The sequence below is a fragment of the Phyllobates terribilis genome, unplaced genomic scaffold (genome assembly GCF_046119375.1).
Source record: "Phyllobates terribilis strain yellow unplaced genomic scaffold, ASM4611937v1 Scaffold_2__4_contigs__length_985480577, whole genome shotgun sequence".
Classification (NCBI taxonomy): Eukaryota; Metazoa; Chordata; class Amphibia; order Anura; family Dendrobatidae; genus Phyllobates; species Phyllobates terribilis.
Genome location: NW_027362762.1, coordinates 801,259,211 through 801,282,875, shown reverse-complemented (window position 1 = coordinate 801,282,875; position 23,665 = coordinate 801,259,211). Strand labels below are relative to the sequence as shown.

The window sequence follows — 23,665 nt, the reverse complement described above, 5'->3', positions numbered from 1 at the left end:
CAAGCCCAGGTTAGTAATGGAGAGGCGTCTATAAGACACCCCCATTACTAACCCCATAGTCAAAGTTTAAAGAAACCCACAAACACCCAGAATAAAATCCTTTAATTGAAATAAACACACAATTTTTTAATGTTCTAAATTAAACCATACTTACCGTATCGCCCATTCCAGCTGAAGCCAATGTCTTCTGCAATAAAAGTAAAGTAATAAAGCAACATCATCCTTACCTTTCCATGGTTCCCACGACAGCTTCAGCTCTGCTACATTGACATTACAGGCTGGACCGCAGCAGAACGCTGCCATCCAGCTTGCCATGCCGTACACACTGAGAAGCGCAGGCATGCTTGCGCTCCTCAGTGTCTCGCTGTGACGGCATAAAGATGAGCCGAGGTAATGTCCAATGAACTCAGCTCACCTCATGCACGTCACTGACAGCGTGGGAAAATTCTCCTGCACTCAGCGCTTCAGCAGGAGAATTCTCCCACACTGGGATGGCATTGAGATAACAGGCTGGATCACAGCTGACCGCTGCCATCCAGCATGCCATCCTTCAGACGCACTGCAGAGCGCACGCATGCCTGCAAGTGCAGGAGAATTTTCACACGCTGTCAGTGACGTGCATGAGGTGAGCTGAGTTCATTGGACTATTTTAAGATGTGCTTATTAGATTTTAGCTAAGCAGTGCTTAGGGGCGGCTGACGGCTGGTGTTTCTAGCCTGGAAGGGGGCCAATATTCATGGCACCCTTCCTGGGCTATTAATATCATCCCCCAGCTGTCTGCCTAGCCTTTGCTAGCTATTAAAATAGGGGGGACCCCACGTCATTTTTTTGGGGGTCCCCCATTTTAATAGCTAGTAAAGGCTAGGTATTCAGCTGGGGGCTGATATTAGTAGCCTGGGAAGCTCCGTGGGTATTACCCCCTTCCCAGGCTTCAAACATCTGCCCCAGCCGTCCGCTTAACCTCCGCTAGAGACTAAAATTACGGGGAACCCCAGGCCAATTTTTTTTTTTTAATTAATCCTTTATTTTAACACTAAAAGTACAGTAATCAACACTATCACTGTACTTCTTATATATGTGACTGACATGTTTCTATGTATCTAATCTATGTGTGATGCTCTATTCTTTCTTTTATAAATTGTCGGGTACCGCTGCTGAATTGCCGGCCGACTTTTTTAAAGAGACGGTGCATGAAAACACTGTTATTTTTTTAATAAATCCTTTACATTAAATGACAAGTACAGTAAGCAACACTGTCACTGTACTTCATATATATGTGACTGACATGTTTCTATCTATCTAATCTATGCATGATGTTCTATTCTTTCTGTTCTAAATTGTCGGGTACCGGTGTATGCCGCTGCTGAATTGCCGGCTTTTCATGTAATACATTCTACATTATTCTTAGTTGTTTTCCTTCATGTAGAATTAACCTACAAGGAAAGAAAGGGTTTATTTTTATTCCGATATTTGTGTCCCATTGACTTGCATTGGTTTCCGGTATCGGAATCGGCGATATCCGATATTTTTTGGGTATCGGTCCGATCTAATCCGATCCGATATTTCCAAATATCGGAAGGTATCGCTCAACACTAGTGACCACTGATCTTTTACAAACCGTTAACAGAGCAGCACATGCTCTCTAACGCTTCATTCACACAATGTGTTTTGGAACCCCATTGTGATCATTGGGGGTCCCAGTGATCACACCTCTAGTGATCATACATTTATCATCTGTTCTGATAGGGAATATATTGTATGTTGCACTTGGAACCACTCCTTTGAGTATACAATACCTGGCACAGTGCCACATACTGGGTTAAGGGGGTTGTCCACTCCAAACCGATAAGTCTGCAGTCATTCTGTGTGACTGCAGACTTATGAATACCCCCAGCTCACGCACTGTGCTCTTCAGGGGTTCGCCGGTTTCTGAGTCAGGACCGGAGGGTATGTATGCGTTATACATACTCCCGGCCAGTGGGCGTGGCCTCGCTTCCATACTCTTGTATTGAGAGAGGCCATGCCCCGTCTAGTGAACCAGCCGACCAGTGGGAGTGGCAGATTAGAGGGCGCGGCCTCGCTCAATACAAGCGTATGGAGAGCCCAGAGAAACCCTTTAAGTGGAATAGTGTGTGAGGGACACTGCTGGGGCGTCTACCGCACTCTCCACCTCACTCTCCTGTTGGTCGGCTAGCCAGCTTTCCTGATTAGACAGGCAGACAGACATGATTGTCCAGAGGCATCACCGGTGCTCCTACAGTAGGTGAGTGGCAAGGCACATCACTTTTTTAAAAAAAAATATCTATTCATAAAACTGCAAGATGAAGTGTAAACTGGGTATAAAAAAAATCTGAAAAGGAAACCTTTTTTAAATCTAATTTTTCCCAGCTATCAGTTGGCCAAGAATTACTTCTATATTGTACCCTTTTCTTTTTAATTGCGCAACAACCATTTTATCTGTGTACTTTAGCACTGCTTAGCTAAAATCTAATAAGCACATCTTAAAATAGTATCACTTTTAATTTTCCATATTTGCTGCTTCGCATCCTATCTGAACTGGGACCCACAGTGCTCGTAACAGAAAAATTATCCCTACTAATTGTAGAACAACGCATGGTTGCCAGTTACATTATTTCCCACAGGAACCAATCACAAGGAATGGAAATGTCCCTGTATTTATAGGGTACATTCTGATAATACAATGAATATATCATCTGGGGATGGAAATTCTTATTTATAGAACGTAAATAATAAGAAAACCTTAGTAAATTCTATTTCCTTGTACATTCATCCTGAAAGGATTGATTATAGTGGCGGCATTTCAAAGGGTTTGTACACTTGACAGCTCGAGTCAATAAGTTGACCTTCCTTAAGGTGTCGCACACATTAGAATGAGGGAAGAGTCAAACGGCCATATAACTTGGACGAGGATTACAACGCAATGCTTGGAATGGCCGGCGGCTCTCCCAACTTGAGCATGACAGCTGCACAGAAATACAAGCTGTCACACTTGGGTCAGGAGAGCCGCCGGCCAGCCGTGCATTGCGTTGTAATCCTCGTCCGAGTTATATGGCCGTCTGACTCTTCCCTAAAGTCAACAAGGTGATGTCAATGGGGGAGGACTACTATCATATGTGTATTAGCGGATCAGATGACAGTGATTTGGCAGAAGCCAACATGCCCAATCTTTTACTCTCAAGGTAGATAAGTCGTCACCATAGTGTCTGATAGTGACTTATTCCCCTTTCCTTACTGAGTTTTCAGATTGGGCTTCTAAGTGAAGGGCGCCCACAGACCCTCTCACTAATCTGAAATGCTGCAGCGTTTCTAAGAATTCATAGCTGAAAGCGCGGCCGGGGGACGAGGTGACAAGTCCACTTTTTATATTAGTTGTCTTGAGCGAATTGAATTGTTATTGATTAGTTTTTTGCAAACAGCGGAAAGTTTATAAAGGTGGATAATAAACCTAATTTGCAATTGGGCGGGGGGTTGAATCATTTTGATTTCAACTTTATGTCTCTGGTTAGGAACTTTATAAAAATGGCTTCCATAATCAAACATCTGAACAATCCTAACATCGCTATGCAACTTATCCTCACACTTCAAAATCTTATAGAAAGAATTTCCCCAAAAATGGGACAAAGGGAACCCAACTATATACAGTATAAACATTCATAGTTTTGGAATAACATGTCCAACAATCTCATAAAGGTGTTATGATCGGGTGTCCTATGGCTATATACACTGCTCAAAAAAATAAAGGGAACACTCAAATAACACATGGGTGTAGGCCTTTATTGTCATCATTTTTCTCATTCATTATGAACACTTGTGCCTGTAAGGACCATATCCATGTTTTTTCAAGTATATATACTGCTCGGAAAAATAAAGGGAACACTCAAATAACACATCCTAGATCTGAATGAATGAAATATTCTCATTGAATACTTTGTTCTGTACAAAGTTGAATGTGCTGACAACAAAATCACACACAAATCATCAATGGAAATCAAATTTATTAACCAATGGAGGCCTGAATTTGGAGTCACCCCCAAAATTAAAGTGGAAATACACACTACAGGCTGATCCAACTTTGATGTAATGTCCTTAAAACATGTCAAAATGAGGCTCAGTCTTGTGTGTGACCTCCATGTGCCTGTATGACCTCCCTACAACGCCTGGGCATGCTCCTGATGAGGTTGCGGATGGTCTCCTGTGGGAACTCCTCCCAGACCTGAACTAAAGCATCTACCAACTCCTGGACAGTCTGTGGTGCAACGTGACGTTGGTAGATGGAGTGAGACATGATGTCCCAGATGTGCTCAATCGGATTCAGGTCTGGGGAACGGGCAGGCCAGTCCATAGCTTCAATGATTTCATCTTGCAGGAACTGCTGACACACTCCAGCCACATGAGGTCTGGCATTGTCCTGCATTAGGAGGAACCCAGGGCCAACCGCACCAGCATATGGTCTCACAAGGGGTCTGAGGATCTCATCTCGTTACCTAATGGCAGTCAGGCTACCCTCTGACGAGCACATGGAGGGCTGTGCGGCCCTCCAAAGAAATGCCACAGAACACCAGGATTGGCAAAGTCGCCACTGGCGCCCTGTGCTCTTCACAGATGAAAGCAGGTTCACGCTGAGCACATGTGACAGACGTGACAGAATCTGGAGATGCTGTGGAGAGCGATCTGCTGCCTGCAACATCCTTCAGCATGACCGGTTTGGCATTGTGTCAGTAATGGTGTGAGGTGGCATTTCTTTGGAGGGCCTCACAGCCCTCCATGTGTTCGCCAGAGGTAGCCTGACTGCCATTAGGTACCGAGATGAGATCCTCTGACCCCTTGTGAGACCATATGCTGGTGCGGTTGGCCCTGTGTTCTTCCTAATGCAGGACAATGCCAGACCTCATGTGGCTGGAGTGTGTTAGCAGTTCCTGCAAGATGAAGGCATTGAAGCTATGGACTGGCCCGCCTGTTCCCCAGACCTGAATCTGATTGAGCACATCTGGGACATCATGTCTCGCTCCATCCACCAACGTCACGTTACACCACAGACTATCCAGGAGTTGGCGGATGCTTTAGTCCAGGTCTGGGAGGAGATCCCACAGGAGACCATTCGCAACCTCATCAGGAGCTTGCCCAGGTGTTGTAGAGAGGTCATACAGGCACGTGGAGGCCACACACAATACTGAGCCTCATTTTCGCTTGTTTTAAGGACATTACATCAAAGTTGGATCAGCCTGTAGTGTGTTTTTCCACTTTAATTTTTGGGGTGACTCCAAATCCAGGCCTTTATTGGTTAATAAACTTGATTTCCATTGATGATTTTTGTGTGATTTTGTTGTCAGCACATTCAACTTTGTACAGAACAAAGTATTCAATGAGAATATTTCATTCATTCAGATCTAGGATGTGTTATTTGAGTGTTCCCTTTATTTTTTTGAGCAGTGTAGTTTAGGTCCAGTTTGAACATTATAGATGTGAGGTGTATAGGTATAGACCTTATAGATGTGAGATGTATAGGTCCAGACCTTATAGACATCAGGTGTATAGGTCCAGACTTTATAGACGTGAGGTGTATAGGTCCAGACCATATGGACGTCAGGTGTATAGGTCCATACCTTTTAGATGTGAGGTATATTGGTCCAGACCTTATAGAAGTCAGGTGTATAGGTCCAGACCTTATAGACGTCAGTAGATGTCAGGTGTATTGGTTCAGACTTTATAGACATAAGGTGTATAGATCCAAACGTTATAGACGTGAGGTGTATAGGTCCTGACCTTGTAAACATGAGGTGTATAGGTCCAGACCATACGGACGTCAGGTGTATAGGTCCAGACCTTATAGACATCAGCTGTATAGGTCCAGGCCATATGGACGTTAGGTGTGTAGATTCATACCTTATAGACGTAAGGTGTATAGGTCCAAACCTTATAGACTTGAGGTGCATAGGTCCAGACCTTATAAACATCAGGTATATAGGTCCAGACCTTATAAATGTCAGTAGACGTCAGGTGTATAGGTCCAGGTCTTATAGATGTCAGTAGACGTCAGGTGTATAGGTCCAAACCTTATAGACATAAGAAAACCTATAAAGACACCACACAAGGTGGGGTCTATCCCTATTTCTCTGTTTTGGTTGAGACTTATAGACATAAGGTGTATAAGTTCATACCTTATAGACGTCAGTAGCTTTCAGGTGTATAGGTCCAGACCTTATAAAAGTCAGGTGTATAGGTCCAGACCGTATAGAAGTCAGGTGTATAGGTCCAGACCTTATAGATGTCATTAAAAGTCAGGTGTATAGGTCCAGACCTTATTGATGTCATTAAAAGTCAGGTGTATAGGTCCAGACCTTACAGATGTCATTAAAAGTCAGGTGTATAGGTCCAGACCTTATAGATGTCAGTAGACGTTAAGTGTGTAGGTCCAGACCTTATAGATGTCAGTAGACGTTAAGTGTATAGGTTCAGATCTTATAGACGTGAGGTGTAAAGGTGCTGATGTGAAACAGTAATGAGCATGAAGATATTTAGATTTCAGCATGTGTATATATGCTTTATTAGGGAATAATAATACAACAGGATAAAGTTTATGGATAAAGCAATAAACATAAGTATACAAACATAGTGACACATCCTGCACATTCTAAACAACAGACTGAATAAAAAGCACACATCAAATGCATACATACAATATAGCACATTAGGGGCTACCTGCATCCACCACTAGGGGGACTGCCCTGAAGAGTTCTACATACATTTGTTTATTTCACATTTGCTGCAGAGATCCTATTATTAAATGGCCCCATTTTGATATAACTTGTTAATTAGCTTTCATTAAATCTTTTTTGGGATAATATGGCAATACCAAATTTAGAGTTTTTCATGATTCACTATTTTTGCAAAATGAAAAACTTTTCTTTTTATTATTTGTGTGTAACCCTATCCTGAGAACCATGACTTCTTTTTTTTTTGTTCTTTTGATGGAGTTATTCGATTGCTTACCTTTTCTTTGGGACTGGACATTTTAAGGTTTATTTCACCACTTTTTATCTGTTTTTTTTTCCAGAAGATACAAGATAAAAAATACCAACAATTATTGCATTATGAAATTTATGTTGCTTCTAGTTGACTGCTTTTGGGCAATAGAAACGTTTATTTAAAATCACAATGTTATTATACTCAAAGATCCATAACATTTTTAATTTTGATTGACAGTACTGTTTGAGTGCTTATTTTTATATCTTTTTTTTATTTTTATATTTTTTTTTATTTATCACTTCCACTTAGGCTGTCAGTCAGGATGCAGGTGGAGTGATTACAGCACGCTCACTGTGCACTAGGTGGTGACTATTGTAGCCCCTTACACCTTGACTGACAGGCTACCTATAAAGTGAGTGGTGACTGTAACCGCTCCTTGCACCATCATGATGACTGGAAGTGAGCGGCTGCAGAGAAAATATAACTTCATGTTCTTCCTGTAGCCGTGCTTTCAATAAACCAGCCTAACCTGGTCTAATAAATTTTTACCTTCAGTTTACCACTATATCTGCAGGTAAATAGCATTTTTGTAAGTGACAGGTTAGCTTTTTTTATTTTGATTTGTTTTTTTTTGTATGTTTAGGGAGACAGGAAAAAAAATTGAAGTTGATTATTATCGTTTTTTTAATGACTTTTTTTTTTGTAGTCCCACTAGGGGACTGGAAAATACCAGATAACTTGTATGAAACAATACAATATTTGAGTATTGAAGTGTATTGTTGCCAGTAGCCTGGGAACCAATAGTTGTACCAAGATGGCAGAACTGGAGGTTATTGTTACAACTCTGGCTCCAATAGCAATGTATCAGCACACAGAATTAACTTGATACTAATGAACCTCCTTTATCTTTTAGGCTAATCTCAATATTCCTATGGGAGCATTCCGACCCGGTGCCGGGCAGCCACCTAAGAGAAGAGAATTTACACCGGAAGCAGAACAGGTAACAATCAATTAATGATTTGCATGGTAATAATATATCATCCTCATTATTATCAATTCCAAAAACAGTCCAAACAATAGTCGGCACTCACATCTTCATAAAAAATCCTTTATTGTGCCAAAAGTTAAAAACAGCAGCAATGATTCACACAACGGCACTAAAAACTAAAGGGCAATGAAAGAACACATATCGCATCTTCAAGCAATGTGTTTCTGACCTACATGGTCCTTTGTCAAAGCCTGACTGACAGGTTTTTTAGGCTTTGACAAAGGACCATGTAGGTCAGAAAACGTGTTGCCTAAAGACATGTGAACTGATAGCTCCCATTTGTTCACTATCAATCCCAAACCCTCAATCAGTGGGGTAGAGTGGACAGGCCATGGGGGAGGTTGCTAAGGGCACAAAATTCTGTGAAGGCACAAAATTTCAGCTACCCCACCACCACTGACTTTTTGGTCATTGCAGCCAGTTACTATGCAGATCACAGGATCGAGATGGGTTTGTTATCAGTGGCTGCATTTTGCTTAGACGGCGACCAAGGTGACAAAGATTTCAATATGTTGAAGTGAGTATCTCTATCTTTGCCTATGCAGAGTGCAGCAGTGAACAACAAACATATCTTGACTGCTGCACTCTTCATGCAGGACTGAGATGACTGAGGCTGATCAGCTAATGAATGAAGATAATATTGAATCATATGCACTGCATATGCGGCTCTGAGCTCCCCAGCATCACTCTGCCTCTTCTCTCATTTTAAACTTTTGTGAAAGGATATATATTTATATATATATACAGTGGTGGCCAAAAGTATTGGCACCCCTGCAATTCTGTCAGATAATACTCAGTTTCTTCCTGAAAATGATTGCAATCACAAATTCTTTGGTATTATTATCTTCATTTAATTTGTCTTCAATGAAAAAACACAAAAAGAATTGTCCTAAAGCCAAATTGGATACAATTCCACACCAAACCTAAAAAGGGGGTGGACAAAAGTATTGGCATTGTTTGAAATCATGTGATGCTTCTCTAATTCGTGTAATTAGCAGCACCTGTAACTTACCTGTGGCACCTAACAGGTGTTGGCAATAACTAAATCACACTTGCAGCCAGTTAACATGGATTAAAGTTGACTCAACCTCTGTCCTGTGTCCTTGTGTGTACCACATTGAGCATGGAGAAAAGAAAGAAGACCAAAGAACTGTCTGAGGACTTGAGAAACCAAATTGTGAGGAAGCATGAGCAATCTCAAGGCTACAAGTCCATCTCCAAAGACCTGAATGTTCCTGTGTCTTCCGTGCGCACTGTCATCAAGAAGTTTAAAGCCCATGGCACTGTGGCTAACCTCCCTAGATGTGGATGGAAAAGAAAAATTGACGAGAGATTTCAACGCAAGATTGTGCGGATGGTGGATAAAGAACCTTGACTAACATTCAAACAAGTTCAAGCTGCCCTGCAGTCTGAGGGTACAACAGTGTCAACCTGTACTATCCGTCGGCGTCTGAATGAAAAGGGACTGTATGGTAGGATACCCAGGAAGACCCCACTTCTTAGCCCGAGACATAAAAAAGCCAGGCTGGAGTTTGCCAAAACTTACCTGAGAAAGCCTAAAACGTTTTGGAAGAATGTTCTCTGGTCAGATGAGACAAAAGTAGAGCTTTTTGGGAAAAAGCATCAACATAGAGTGTACAGGAAAAAAAAGAGGCATTCAAAGAAAAGAACACAGTCCCTACAGTCAAACATGGCGGAGGTTCCCTGATGTTTTGGGATTGCTTTGCTGCCTCTGGCACTGGACTGCTTGACCGTGTGCATGGCATTATGAAGTCTGAAGACTACCAACAAATTTTGCAGCATAATGTAGGGCCCAGTGTGAGAAAGCTGGGTCTCCCTCAGAGGTAATGGGTCTTCCAGCAGGACAATGACCCAAAACACTCTTCCAAAAGCACTATAAAATGGTTTGAGAGAAAGCACTGGAGACTTCTAAGGTGGCCAGCAATGAGTCCAGACCTGAATCCCATAGAACACCTGTGGAGAGATCTCAAAATGGCAGTTTGGAGAAGGCACCCTTTAAATATCAGGGACCAGGAGCAGTTTGCCAAAGAAGAATGGTCTACAATTCCAGCAGAGCATTGTAAGAAACTCATTGATGGTTACCGGAAGCGGTTGTTCGCAGTTATTTTGGCTAAAGGTTGTGCAACCAAGTATTAGGCTGAGGGTGCCAATACTTTTGTCTGGCCCATTTTTGGAGTTTTGTGTGAAATGATCAATGATTTGATTTTTGCTTCATTCTCTTTTGTGTTTTTTTCTTGCAAGCAAATTAAATGAAGATAATAATACCAAAGAATTTGTGATTGCAATCATTTTCAGGAAGAAACTGAGTATTATCTGACAGAATTGCAGGGGTGCCAATACTTTTGGCCACCACTGTATATATATATATATATATATATATATATATATATATATATATATATATATTTATATATATATATATGTATATATATATATATATATATATACCGTATATTCCGGCGTATAAGACGACCTGGTGTATAAGACGACCCCCCTACTTTCCTGTTAAAATATAGAGTTTAGGATATATTCACCGTATAAGACTACCCCTTTTCCAACGCATACCAAACACCGGTAAAAATTAAAAAAAAACAGATTTGAATTTAACATGGTCCTTTTTTTAATTTAAATTCTTATGACATGCAGGTATATAGCAGGAAAACTGTCACTCATAAACATATTAAAATAGGGGGGACCCCACGTCATTTTTTGGGGGGGTCCCCCATTCTAATAGCTAGTAAAGGCTAGGTATTCAGCTGGGGGCTGATATTAGTAGCCTGGGAAGCTCCGTGGGTATTACCCCCTTCCCAGACTTCAAACATCTGCCCCAGCCGTCTGCTTAACCTCCGCTAGAGACTATAATGATGGTGGATCCCACGCCAATTTTCTTTTTAAAAAATCCTTTATTTTAACACTAAATGACAATTGAGGGGTTAATAAAGATGCAGTCCCTAAATTATTATTAATTTTGTAATTAATTTTTCCCAAAAATGTTGACGTGGGCTTCGCCATATTTTTGTGTCCAGCCAGTTACAGCAGGCAGGAACGGGCTGCCCCCAACCACCAGCTGCCTATTTGTACCTGGCCGGACACAACAATATAGGGAAGCCCTTTTTTTTTTAATTATTTCATGAAATAATTAAAAAAAAAAAGACGTGGGGCTTCGCCCTATTTTTGTGTCCAGCCAGGTACAACTAGGCAGCTGGGGGCTGGAATCTGCAGCTCAGGGAGGCCCAAGCTTTCTGCCCCCCCCCCCCCCCCCCGCTGCAAATTGCAGTCCGCAGCCACCCCGGAAAATGGCGCGTTCATAGAAGCGCCATCTTCTGGCGCTGTACCCAACTCATCCAGGGCCCTGGTGCGGTGGCTCACTGGGTAATAAAGGGGTTAAGGCCAACTTGGCATTATCAGCTGGCCCTAAGCCCGAAATTCATGGGGTCACGCCAATATTAGACATGACCGCCATGAATTTCTAGTAAAGTAATTAAAAAAAACACAAACACCCAGAATAAAGTCCTTTAATTGAAATAAAGACACAATTTTTTAATGTTCTAAATTAAACCATACTTACCATCACGCCCATTCCAGCTGAAGCCAACGATCTCCTGCAATAAAAGTAAAATAATAAAGCAACCTCATCCTAAACCTCTCCATGGTTCCCAGGACCGGTCCAGCTCTGCTACATTCACATGACAGGCTGGACCGCAGCAGAACGCTGCCGTTCAGCTTGCCATGCGGCAGACAATGAGAAGCGCAGGCATGCTTGTGCTCCTCAGTGTCTGACTGTGACGGCATCCAGATGAGCCGAGATCATGTCCAATGAACTCGACTCACCTCATGCACGTCACTGACAGCGTGGGAAAATTCTCCTGCTCCCCGCATGCGCAGTAGAAGTTTCCCACGCTGTCAGTGACGGACGTCCAGGAGGTGAGCTGAGTTCATTGTCGGCTCATCTGGATGCCGTCACAGCCAGACACTGCAGAGCGCAAGCATGCCTGCGCTTCTCAGTGTCTGCGGGATGACAGGCTGGATGGCAGCGTTCTGCTGCGGTCCAGCCTGTCATCTCGATGTAGCAGAGCTGGAGCTGTCCTGGGAACCATGGAAAGGTAAGGATGATGTTGCTTTATTATTTTTCTTTTATTGCAGGAGATCGTTGGCTTCAGCTGGAATGGGCGTGATGGTAAGTATGGTTTAATTTAGAACAATAAAGAATTGTGTGTTTATTTCAATTAAAGGACTTTATTCTGGGTGTTTGTGTTTTTTTTAACTTTTACTATGGGGTTAGTAATGGGGGTGTCTTATAGACGCCTCTCCATTACTAACCTGGGCTTGATGTCAGCTGGCATTATAAGCTGACATCAACCCCAGCCCTATTACCCCCTGCCACCGCACCAGGGCAGCGTGGAAGAGCGAGGCTAAGTGCCAGAATTGGCGCATCCTATGGATGCGCCATTTCTGGGGCGGCTGACGGCTGGTGTTTCTAGCCTGGGAGGGGGCCAATATTCATGGCTCCCTTCCTGGGCTATTAATATCAGCCCCCAGCTGTCTGCCTAGCCTTTGCTAGCTATTAAATTAGGGGGGACCCCACGTCATTTTTTTGGGGGGGTCCCCCATTTTAATAGCTAGTAAAGGCTAAGTATTCAGCTGGGGGCTGATATTAGTAGCCTGGGAAGCTCCGTGGGTATTACCCCCTTCCCAGGCTTCAAACATCTGCCCCAGCTGTCTGCTTAACCTCCGCTAGAGACTAAAATTAAGGGGAACCCCACGCCAATTTTTTTTTAAATAAATCCGTTATTTTAACACTAGATGACAAGTACAGTAACCAGCACTGTCACTGTACTTCTTATATATGTGACTGACATGTTTCTATCTATCTAATCTATGTGTGATGCTCTATCTTTCTGTTATAAATTGTCGGGTACAGATGCTGAATTGCCGGACGGCTTTTTTAAAGAGATGGTGCATGAAAACACTAATATTTGTTTTAATAAATCCTTTACACTAAATGACAAGTACAGTAAGCAACACTGTCACTGTACTTCATATATATGTGACTGACATGTTTCTATCTATCTAATCTATGTGTGATGCTCTATTCTTTCTATTCTAAATTGTCGGGTGCCGGCTTATGCCGCTGCTGAATTGCCGGCTTTTCATATATTGTCACAGAAGCGATGCGAACTTCCCTGCTCCGGACACAGCGCACCGCTTCTGTGACAAGTGAAAGCTGTCGGCACAGAAGCCCTGCGCTGTGTCCGGAGCTGGGAATACGCAGCGATGTGTCAGTTTCAGCACAGAAGCGCTGACTGTCTGGACCTACCGCCGCCGTATTTTAACTCCCTCCACCTTATATTAACTCCGACATGGCAGGGATACGGCCACGGCAGCTTATTAACACCCCCAGAGTATCCCCGCATGTCAATTTCTGAAAGTTCAAAAGCATTACCGGCGTATAAGACGACCCCAGACTAGACAGAAGATTTTTCAGTCTTCAAAAGTCGTCTTATACGCCGGAATATACGGTATATACAATGCTCAAAAAAATAAAGGGAACACTTAAACAACAGAATATAACTCCAAGTAAATCAAACTTCTATGAAATCAAACTGTCCACTTAGGAAGCAACACTGATTGACAATCAATTTCACATGCTGTTGTGCAAATGGAATAGACAATAGATGGAAATTATTGGCAATTATCAAGACACCCTCAATAAAGGAGTGGTTCTGCAGGGGGGGGACCACAGACCACATCTCAGTACCAATGCTTTCTGGCTGATGTTTTGGTCACTTTTGAATGTTGGTTGTGCTTTCACACTTGTGGTAGCATGAGACGGACTCTAAAACCCACGGATGTTGCTCAAGTAGTGCAGCTCATCCAGGATGGAACATCAATGCGAGCTGTGGCAAGAAGGTTTGCTGTGTCTGTCAGCATAGTGTCCAGAGGCTGGAGGCGCTACCAGGAGACAGGCCAGTACACCAGGAGACGTGGAGGGGGCCGTAGGAGGGCAACAACCCAGCAGCAGGACCGCTACCTCAGCCTTTGTGCAAGGAGGAACAGGAGGAGCACTGCCAGAGCCCTGCAAAATGACCTCCAGCAGGCCACAAATGTGCATGTGTCTGCACAAATGGTTAGAAACCGACTCCATGAGGGTGGTATGAGGGCCCGACGTCCACAGATGGGGGTTGTGCTCACAGCCCAACACCGTGCTGGACGCTTGGCATTTGCCACAGAACACCAGGATTGGCAAAGTTGCCACTGGAGCCCTGTGCTCTTCACAGATGAAAGCAGGTTCACACTCAGCACATGTGACAGACGTGACAGAGTCTGGAGACGCCGTGGAGAGCGATCTGCTGCCTGCAACATCCTTCAGCATGACCGGTTTGGCAGTGGGTCAGTAATGGTGTGGGGTGGCATTTCTTTGGAGGGCCACACAGCCCTCTATGTGCTCGCCAGAGGTAGCCTGACTGCCATTAGGTAAAAAGATGAGATCCTCAGACCCCTTGTGAGACCATATGCTGATGCGGTTGGCCCTGTGTTCCTCCTAATGCAGGATAATGCCAGACCTCATGTGGCTGGAGTGTGTCAGCAGTTCCTGCAAGATGAAGGCATTGAAGCTATGGACTGGCCCGCCCATTCCCCAGACCTGAATCCGATTGAGCACATCTGGGACATCATGTCTCGCTTCATCCACCAACGTCACATTGCACCACAGACTGTCCAGGAGTTGGCGGATGCTTTAGTCCAGGTCTGGGAGGAGATCCCACAGGAGACCATCCGCAACCTCATCAGGAGCATGCCCAGGCATTGTAGGGAGGTCATACTGGCATGTGGAGGCCACACACAATACTGAGCCTCATTTTCACTTGTTTTAAGGACATTACATCAAAGTTGGATCAGCTTGTAGTGTGTTTTTCCACTTTAATTTTGGGGGTGACTCCAAATCCAGGCCTCCATTGGTTAATAAATTTAATTTCCATTGATGATTTTTGTGTGATTTTGTTGTCAGCACATTCAACTTTGTACAGAACAAAGTATTCAATGAGAATATTTCATTCATTCAGATCTAGGATGTGTTATTTGAGTGTTCCTTTTATTTTTTTGAGCAGTGTATATATATATATCTATCTATATCTATCTATATCTATCTATATATATATATATATATATATATATATATATATATATATATATATATATATATATATATATTATATACATACAGTGCAGACCAAAAGTTTGGACACACCTTCTCATTTAAAGATTTTTCTGTATTTTCAAAACTTTGAATTAACACATGTGGAATTATATCCTTAACAAAAAAGTGTGAAACAACTGAAAATATGTCTTATATTCTAGGTTCTTCAAAGTAGCCACCTTTTGCTTTGATGGCTGCTTTGCACACTCTTGGCATTCTCTTGATGAGCTTCAAGAGGTAGTCACCGGAAATGGTCTTCCAACAATCTTGAAGGAGTTCCCATAGATGCTTAGCACTTGTTGGCCCTTTTGCCTTCACTATGCAGTCCAGCTCACCCCAAACCATCTCGATTGGGTTCAGGTCTGGTGACTGTGGAGGCCAGATCATCTGGCGTAGCACCCCATCACTCTGCCTCTTGGTCAAATAGCCCTTACACAGCCTGGAGGTGTGTTTGGGGTCATTGTCCTGTTGAAAAATAAATGATGGTCCAACTAAACACAAACCGGATGGAATAGCATGCCGCTGCAAGATGCTGTGGTAGGCATGCTGTTTCAGTATGCCTTCAATTTTGAATAAATCCCCAACAGTGTCACCAGCAAAGCACCCCCACACCATCACACCTCCTCCTCCATGCTTCACGGTGGGAACCAGGCATGTAGAGTCCATGCGTTCACCTTTTCTGCGTCGCACAAAGACACGGTGGTTGGAACCAAAGATCTCAAATTTGGACTCATCAGACCAAAGCACAGATTTCCACTGGTCTAATGTCCATTCCTTGTGTTCTCTAGCCCAAACAAGTCTCTTCTGCTTGTTGCCTGTCCTAAGCAGTGGTTTCCTAACAGCTATTTTACCATAAAGGCCTGCTGCACAAAGTCTCCTCTTAACAGTTGTTGAAGAGATGTGTCTGCTGCTAGAACTCTGTGTGGCATTGACCTGGTGGAGGAGGTGTGATGGTGTGGGGGTGCTTTGCTGGTGACACTGTTGGGGATTTATTCAAAATTGAAGGCATACTGAACCAGCATGGCTACCACAGCATCTTGCAGCGGCATGCTATTCCATCCGGTTTGCGTTTAGTTGGACCATCATTTATTTTTCAACAGGACAATGACCCCAAACACACCTCCAGGCTGTGTAAGGGCTATTTGACCAAGAAGGAGAGTGTTGGGGTGCTACGCCAGATGACCTGGCCTCCACAGTCACCAGACCTGAACCCAATCGAGATGGTTTGGGTGAGCTGGACCGCAGAGTAAAGGCAAAAGGGCCAACAAGTGCTAAGCATCTCTGGGAACTCCTTCAAGATTGTTGGAAGACCATTTCTGGTGACTACCTCTTGAAGCTCATCAAGAGAATGCCAAGAGTGTGCAAAGCAATCATCAAAGCAAAAGGTGGCTACTTTGAAGAACCTGGAATATAAGACATATTTTCAGTTGTTTCACACTTTTTTGTTAAGTATATAATTCCACATGTGTTAATTCATAGTTTTGATGCCTTCAGTGTGAATGTACAATTTTCATAGTTATGAAAATACAGAAAAATCTTTAAATGAGAAGGTGTGTCCAAACTTTTGGTCTGTATTGTATATATATATAAATGTTAAGTTTTCACACACTTTCTAAGCTCAACTAGGGTTATGGCTAGGTCTAGAGTTGGGGGATAAGGCTAGGGTTAGATGTAATGATAAGGTGTTAAAAAAAAGAATAAAAAATATTAACGAAAGTCTAGTAAAAAATAAGCATTTTTATTTTAAAAACTTACATTGGATTTAATAAAAAAGCAGAACAAACAGGACACTGCTTTTAGGGAGTAAAAAATGCCACATGGAAATTACACAAAGAAAAACAAACCCACTTTCATTCATATTCGAAAGAAAAATGTCACATAGAAAAATGCCCACATGGAAAATTGTCTCCACAGAAAACTGTCCATATATTCTATAACAGCGATTTTTTTTGGGGGGAAGGAGGTGAGAGAGAGGGTTGGAGGGATTTTTATGCAATGCCTTTTTTCATTTGTATTATTTTTTGGTCACCCAAAGTTAGATCCTCATCAATGTCAGGACTTAACTGCTAGTAAGTAGACGTTAAGGGGAGACTAGCTTTTTTTAAAATCTGTGACAGGTCATTTGATGACTTACAGATCAGCGGACTGCGCACTACTCAGGAAGCATCAGTGCGATGAGCCCATACATTACTCTTTAGGGGTATCAGACTACAGGGGGTGGAATACAAATGCACATCATAATTTTCAGATTTGTATTTTAAAATACCGGTAATTCAAAATCCATGTATCATTTCCTTTACACTTCACAAACACTTGGTACTTTGTGTTGGTAGATCACATAAAATCTCAATAAAATACATTTAAGTTTGTGTTTGTAACGTGAAAAAATGTGGAACAGTTCACGGGGCATGAATACTTTTTCAAGGCACTGTGAGTATACTGTAGATTAGATGGTAATGATTACACCGAAAAAGCAGAACAGGACAATGAAGATTAATTCCTGTAATCTTACATAGAACTATGTAATCATATTGATTGCTTATTACTATGTAACCACTTATGCTGATTTTTGTCCTACAAATTATATGTTTAGAAATTTTCTGTATAGTAAAAATTTTGTATGAGATCAATGAGCTGCACTGTAGAATATTTCTGGCCACAGAGTGTCAGTATAAGCTCACCGCAAAGCTCAGGCCTTCTACATTGTAACTATCCCTATGTCTCCACATCTGAGTCAGGACAGGTTTCCGTGGCAACAATGCTAAATCCTGTTTGGTCCTATCTTTAGGCAGTGCTAATATTATGTAATAGCTCGTCAGTTCACAAACTACAGGGGAATGTATACTTCTCTTTATTGTCTACATTCCCATGAAGAGGCATTCATAGCTAACACTAAGTGGTGAAATGAGAAGACAACGTTATGACCGTGCTGTGCCCCGTTCTGCTCCAGTCATCGGGGTGGGGCGAGGCACTGAGCAGTCACAGCTGTTCTCCAATCATTCCCACTGTTCAGCTGATTGACGCTCAAATTATGCTGAGCGAGACGTCAATCAACCAAACAATAGTCATGATCAGATCTGTACCCCGCAACGAAGACTGTAATAGAGAAGGACATAGTCTGATTATAAAGTTGTTTTCTTCTTTCTTGTAGAGAGCTACCTATGACACAGGCATACTCTGGATGCTAATTATTAGCCTTACCCTGCTTTGCCTTTACTTATAGGCAGGGGCGTAACAATCGCCGTTGAAGTGAGATCGCGACCGTAATCGTGTGATAAGGTGACCCACCAGTGCCTATTTCAACTGGATGTGCGTCCAAGGATGCATATTAAGCTGAAGTGTATTGCAGCACAGAGACCTGCCTGCTCCTGCATTATAATACATGCCGGCAGCTGGCATTGGTGTGCCCCTCATGGTTGGCACGCCGAAGTCAGCTGCAGGCTATAAAAGAGGACGCTGCAAGTCGTGGGAGCGGAGGAAGGTAAGAAGAATAGTTTTTGTTTTATTTAATGTGTTTGAAAAGAGCGGCCCAGGATGGGGGACATTATAGAATGAAAGGGCCCAGGATGGGGTCATTATACCAGGATGGGTCCTAGAATGGTGGCCATTATACTAGGAAAGTGTCCAGGATGGAGATCTTTACACCAGGAAGGGACCCAGGATAGGGGACATTACTACAGGGAGGGACTCAGGATGGGGGACCTTATACCAGGAATGATGGTGGACATTATACTAATAAGGGGGACATTATACCAGTAAGAAGCCTAGGACAGGGGACATTATAACAGGAAGGGGCACAGGATGGGGGAGATTATACCCAGAACAGTCCTATAATGAGGGACATTATTACAGTATAGGTGCCAGGATGGGGGACATTATTACAGAAAGAGGCCAAGAAGGGGGACTTCATTACAAGAGGTCAGGACAGGGGAAATTATTACCGGAAGGTGCCTGGATGGGGACACTACTAAATGGAGGGTGAACTCATATGTCTTTGTAGAATCTAGAAAGCTACAAGGGTCCATACAGTTGTGCTCAAAAGTTTACATACCCTGGCTAGATCTTTCCTTTCTTGGCCTTGTTTCAGAGAATATAAATGATAACAAAAAACTTTTTCTCCACTCATGGTTATTGGTTGGGTGAAGCCATTTATTGTCAAACTACTGTGTTTTCTCTTTTTAAATCTTAATGACAACCAAAAACATCCAAATGACGCGGATCAAAAGTTCACATACCCCAGTTCTTAATACCATGTATTGCCCCCTCTAACATCAATGACAGCTTGAAGTCTTTTGTAGTAGTTGTGGAGGAGGTTCTTTATTTTCTGAGATGGTAAAGCTGCCCATTCTTCTTGGCAAAAAGCCTCCAGTTCCTGTAAATTCCTGGGCTGTCTAGCGTGACCTGAGCGCTTGAAATCTCCTCAGAGTGGCTCACTCATATTGAGGTCAGGAAACTGAAATGGCCACTCCAAATTACCTTGTTCCAGAAGTTTTGAGGCTTGTCTCTGTGCTGTTTGGTGTATTGTAAGCGAGATACTTTGTGGCATTTGCGCAGTAATGGCTTTCTTCTGGAGAGTCGACCATGCAGCCCATTTTTCTTCAAGTGCCTCCTTATTGTGCATCTTGAAACAGCCCACACTGCTAGTTTTCAGAGAGTCCTGAATTTCAGCTGATGTTATTTGTGGGTTTTTCTTTGCATCCCAAACAATTTTCCTGGCAGTTGTGGCAGAAATTTTTGTTGGTCTACCTGACTATAGTTTGGTTTTTACAGTGCCCCTGATTTTCCATTTGTTAATCACAGTTTGAACGCTGCTGACTGGCATTATCAATTCCTTGGATATTTTTTTGTATCCTTTCCTGTGTTATACAGTTCAACTACCTTTTCCCGTAGATACATTGACAATTCTTTTTCTTTCCCCATGACTCACAATCCAGAAACGTCAGTGGCTGGATGAAAGATGCAAGAGTCTGTCTGGATCCCAGAAACTCACTCAGTTTTTCTGCACACACACTGATTACAAGCAAACAGGTCACAGGTCAGGATGTTATCTTTAGTAGCCATTCAAACTCATTTGTGTCCAATTCTGTGCATGGTATCAGGCCAAAATCACCAGGGTTTGTGAACTTTTGATCAGGGTCATTTGGATGTTTGTGGTTGTCATTAAGATTTAAAAAGAGAAAACACAGTAGTTTGACAATAAATGGCTTCACTCAACCAATAACCATGAGTGGAGAAAAAGTTTTTTTGTCATCATTCATATTCTCTGAAACAAGGCCAAGAAAGGAAAAATTCTGCTGGGGTATGTAAACTTTTGAGCACAACTGTACATCTGACTAACATGGAGGTGAGGGTCCAGGTCCAAATTTTGCATTAGGGCCCAGTGGACTCTAGCTACACAACTGCTTATAGGGATAGGTATAGGGAATCCAGACTTGACAGATTTTTTTTTACTTTGTTGTATTGGGATAGATCATAGATGAAGAACAATGCCAGCCTCCCAAAGAATATATATACGAGTATACAAATATTCCAGAAAATGGGCATAAAGCAAAGAGTAGCTGCAACTTGGTGACCCTAGTAAAGACTTTATCATGGGAGTTATGCTTCACTTTGTGTATCTAAATACTGCTCATATTGTCTGTATTTAGCTACTTTATTGTTGTGTTTGTAGAAAGTTTTTTTTATCCCAGGGAAGGACCACAAACTATCACACATTGATGAAACAACAAGAGGTTATGCATTTTAAGAGGCTCATCCCTTATGCAGAGGGGAAAGCGGCTGCATAGATTACTGCTCACTTTGTAGGACCTGTCCAGGCACAATGTAATGTTTAATTTCTCCTCTGTTGGTGCTGCAGGGAATCCGAACACTTTTTGCCACTTTTCCCCATAGATTACAGGTGATCACTGAGGGTCCCAGCAGGAATACACTTTGTGGCCAGAATACTGTCAAAAGACCCTTCGAAAAAATAGGGCTATCTAAAGCTTAGGACCACTTTAATGATAAGTTCTGCTCTTCTGCACCTGCATCTGGTATATTCATTAATATTGTTTAGTTAAATGTTTTAACCAAGTTAGAAAGTTGTCTCCAATTACTAGATAGATAATAACTTCCTTATTGCTGAAGGTCCGACACCTGGGACCCCAACAAATCCAAAGAAAATGGTGGTCAAGTCCACACATTGAGCCTGATTCACCAAGATCGGCATTGTTCACACCAGTCTTGATGAGGGGGGTGTGCTAGAGTCAGACGCTCCTGATTCATGAAGAAGTGCACTGCCGTGATTTCTGGTGTACGGAATGAAACTGCTTGTCATGAATTAGACGAGCTGTGGTATCACGTCCCTGACTTGCCCCCATGCCGCCTCAGCTCTGACTATTTTGGTGGAGCTGGGAGAATCTTGTGTGAAAACCCAAAAGTCACAAAATTTAGGCACAACTCCAACTTGTGCCTACATTTTGCGACTTTTCAAATCTTTTACGCCAGAATTCTGGCTTGAGAGTTTTGATGAGTTGGGCCCATTTTCTACAAGACTGCTGGAGATGGCTTAATACGGCTCTTGACTATCTCTGCTAGTCCCACAGAAAAGGTATGGAGCAGTAGTAGTTATGCTCAACTGCTGTTCCATGCAGAGGCTTGTTCTTAGGATTGATGGGGGTCCCAGCGATGTGACCCGCAGCAATCTACAAATTATCACCTATTCTGTGGATAGATGATAACTTTGTACCTTGGTACTATTCTCTTACTGATAATAAATTAGCTTTTTTAAAAAGAACCCTTGAATGATGACATCAGAATTGAATATCAATATGAGATCAGTGGGCAAACAACATCAGCAACCCATCGATCAGCTGACATAGGCGGCAAGAAGTAAGCAATGTACTGCACACCACAACTCTATACATTGCTTGGTGGCTGCTGCAGAGTACTGCAATTATAGTTATACACTATCATTTAAGATATGGAAAGATCTTGGTGAGGTAAGTCTGTGTTCACATGTCCAGTAGTTATTCCCGTTTTTGGATCCGTTTTGGGGTGACAAAAGCAAAAATAATATGATCCAGTGCAGGATTCATTCATTTGAATGATTATAGAAATGTCTTCCTTTTGGCAGCAATCCATTTTTTAAGTTGATTATAAAATGTAGCCTGCGCAAAGTTCTTGCCCAAAAAAATACGGACAGCAAATGGCCTCTTTTTTACAATTGACGTCTATGGGAAAAGTATCATAATGGATGGTCATCTGTTAATGTATCCATTTTTTTGTTTTTTTGGGGTGTTCAGAGACCTGTAGTAAATCTAAATACAGAACAAAACTAAAAAAAAAAGAAAAGTGAATGCAAAACGGAAACTTAATTGTTTACTTTTAAACTGATCCATTTTTTTTTTAATTCGGATCCAACCAAAAACATGAACTTTGCTTTTCATTTTGTATCTGTTTGTGCTCCAGATGATTTTTCTTAATACTGGATCCGCTAGAAACAGATGACAACTGGACATACTGTATGTATGGAGCCTAACACTAGTGATCCTCGCTTGGCCTTATACAATTGCACATACCAAATAGGGTTAAGCATTACATATCTGCTATATACTGTAGGCACATAGCTGTACATCAGGATGGCAACGATCACCCGGAGACGCCATAGTTATTACATCGTATATGATGATTATATAAGAAGCCAAATGGGATTATCCTGCGCTGCGAGATCAGCGAGGCCGATATCCAGCTCAGGACACGAGCGGGCTCCATAACTGTAATGTACAAATCCAATATAAAGATGTGAAACGTCTCCTACAAGATTGTGTCATATTCTGAGACCCATAACATTTTATGGTGCTTACTGTGCTGGATAAATCATGTAATATTTTAATAGCTTGAAGATTCATAGATGGAGAAATGTCAAATAATTTTTTTTTTGATTTATTTTTTTAACTAAAAATAGGGAAAGAAGGTGATTCAAGTTGTTTTTTTTAATTAATATATTTTTACAATTTTTTTAAACGCCATTTTTTTTTTACTACCACAACATATACATAATGCAGTGCAGTACCTCTAATGTTATGAAAAATCCCGCTTCACTTTAAATGCAGTACCCTGGCCTCATACTGCTACTGCGCGTGCACAAGGCTGTGCCCTGGTCAGGATAATACATTCATTACATGGGATCACCCCAGATTTTCTCTAAACTAAAGGAGTTAATGTATGCTGTCAATCAATCAATATGAGCTGTGGTTTACTCTGCAGCCATTGGATACACTGGACTCTTCCTCCCTTATTTGCATACAGCAATTTTTCATACAATTAGGTGATTCACTTTTCTTAGTGATCGAATGTTGGGGACAGGTGCCCTTTAAACCTATAGATTAAAGGGACTCGGTGTCAGCACAGAATGACTGTTCAAACCAAGTATT

General features: G+C 42.1%; 1 protein-coding gene across 2 annotated transcripts in view; it reads left to right on the top strand.

The window, feature by feature from the left end:
* Window positions 1–23,665, top strand: part of SMPX (small muscle protein X-linked) — a 132,505-nt gene that overhangs the window by 61,473 nt on the left and 47,367 nt on the right. For both annotated transcript variants that reach the window (XM_073670744.1, XM_073670743.1), the window contains one exon: window positions 7,901–7,987. In XM_073670744.1, the coding sequence (XP_073526845.1) occupies window positions 7,901–7,987 (87 nt within the window). The remainder of the gene's footprint in view (window positions 1–7,900; window positions 7,988–23,665) is intronic.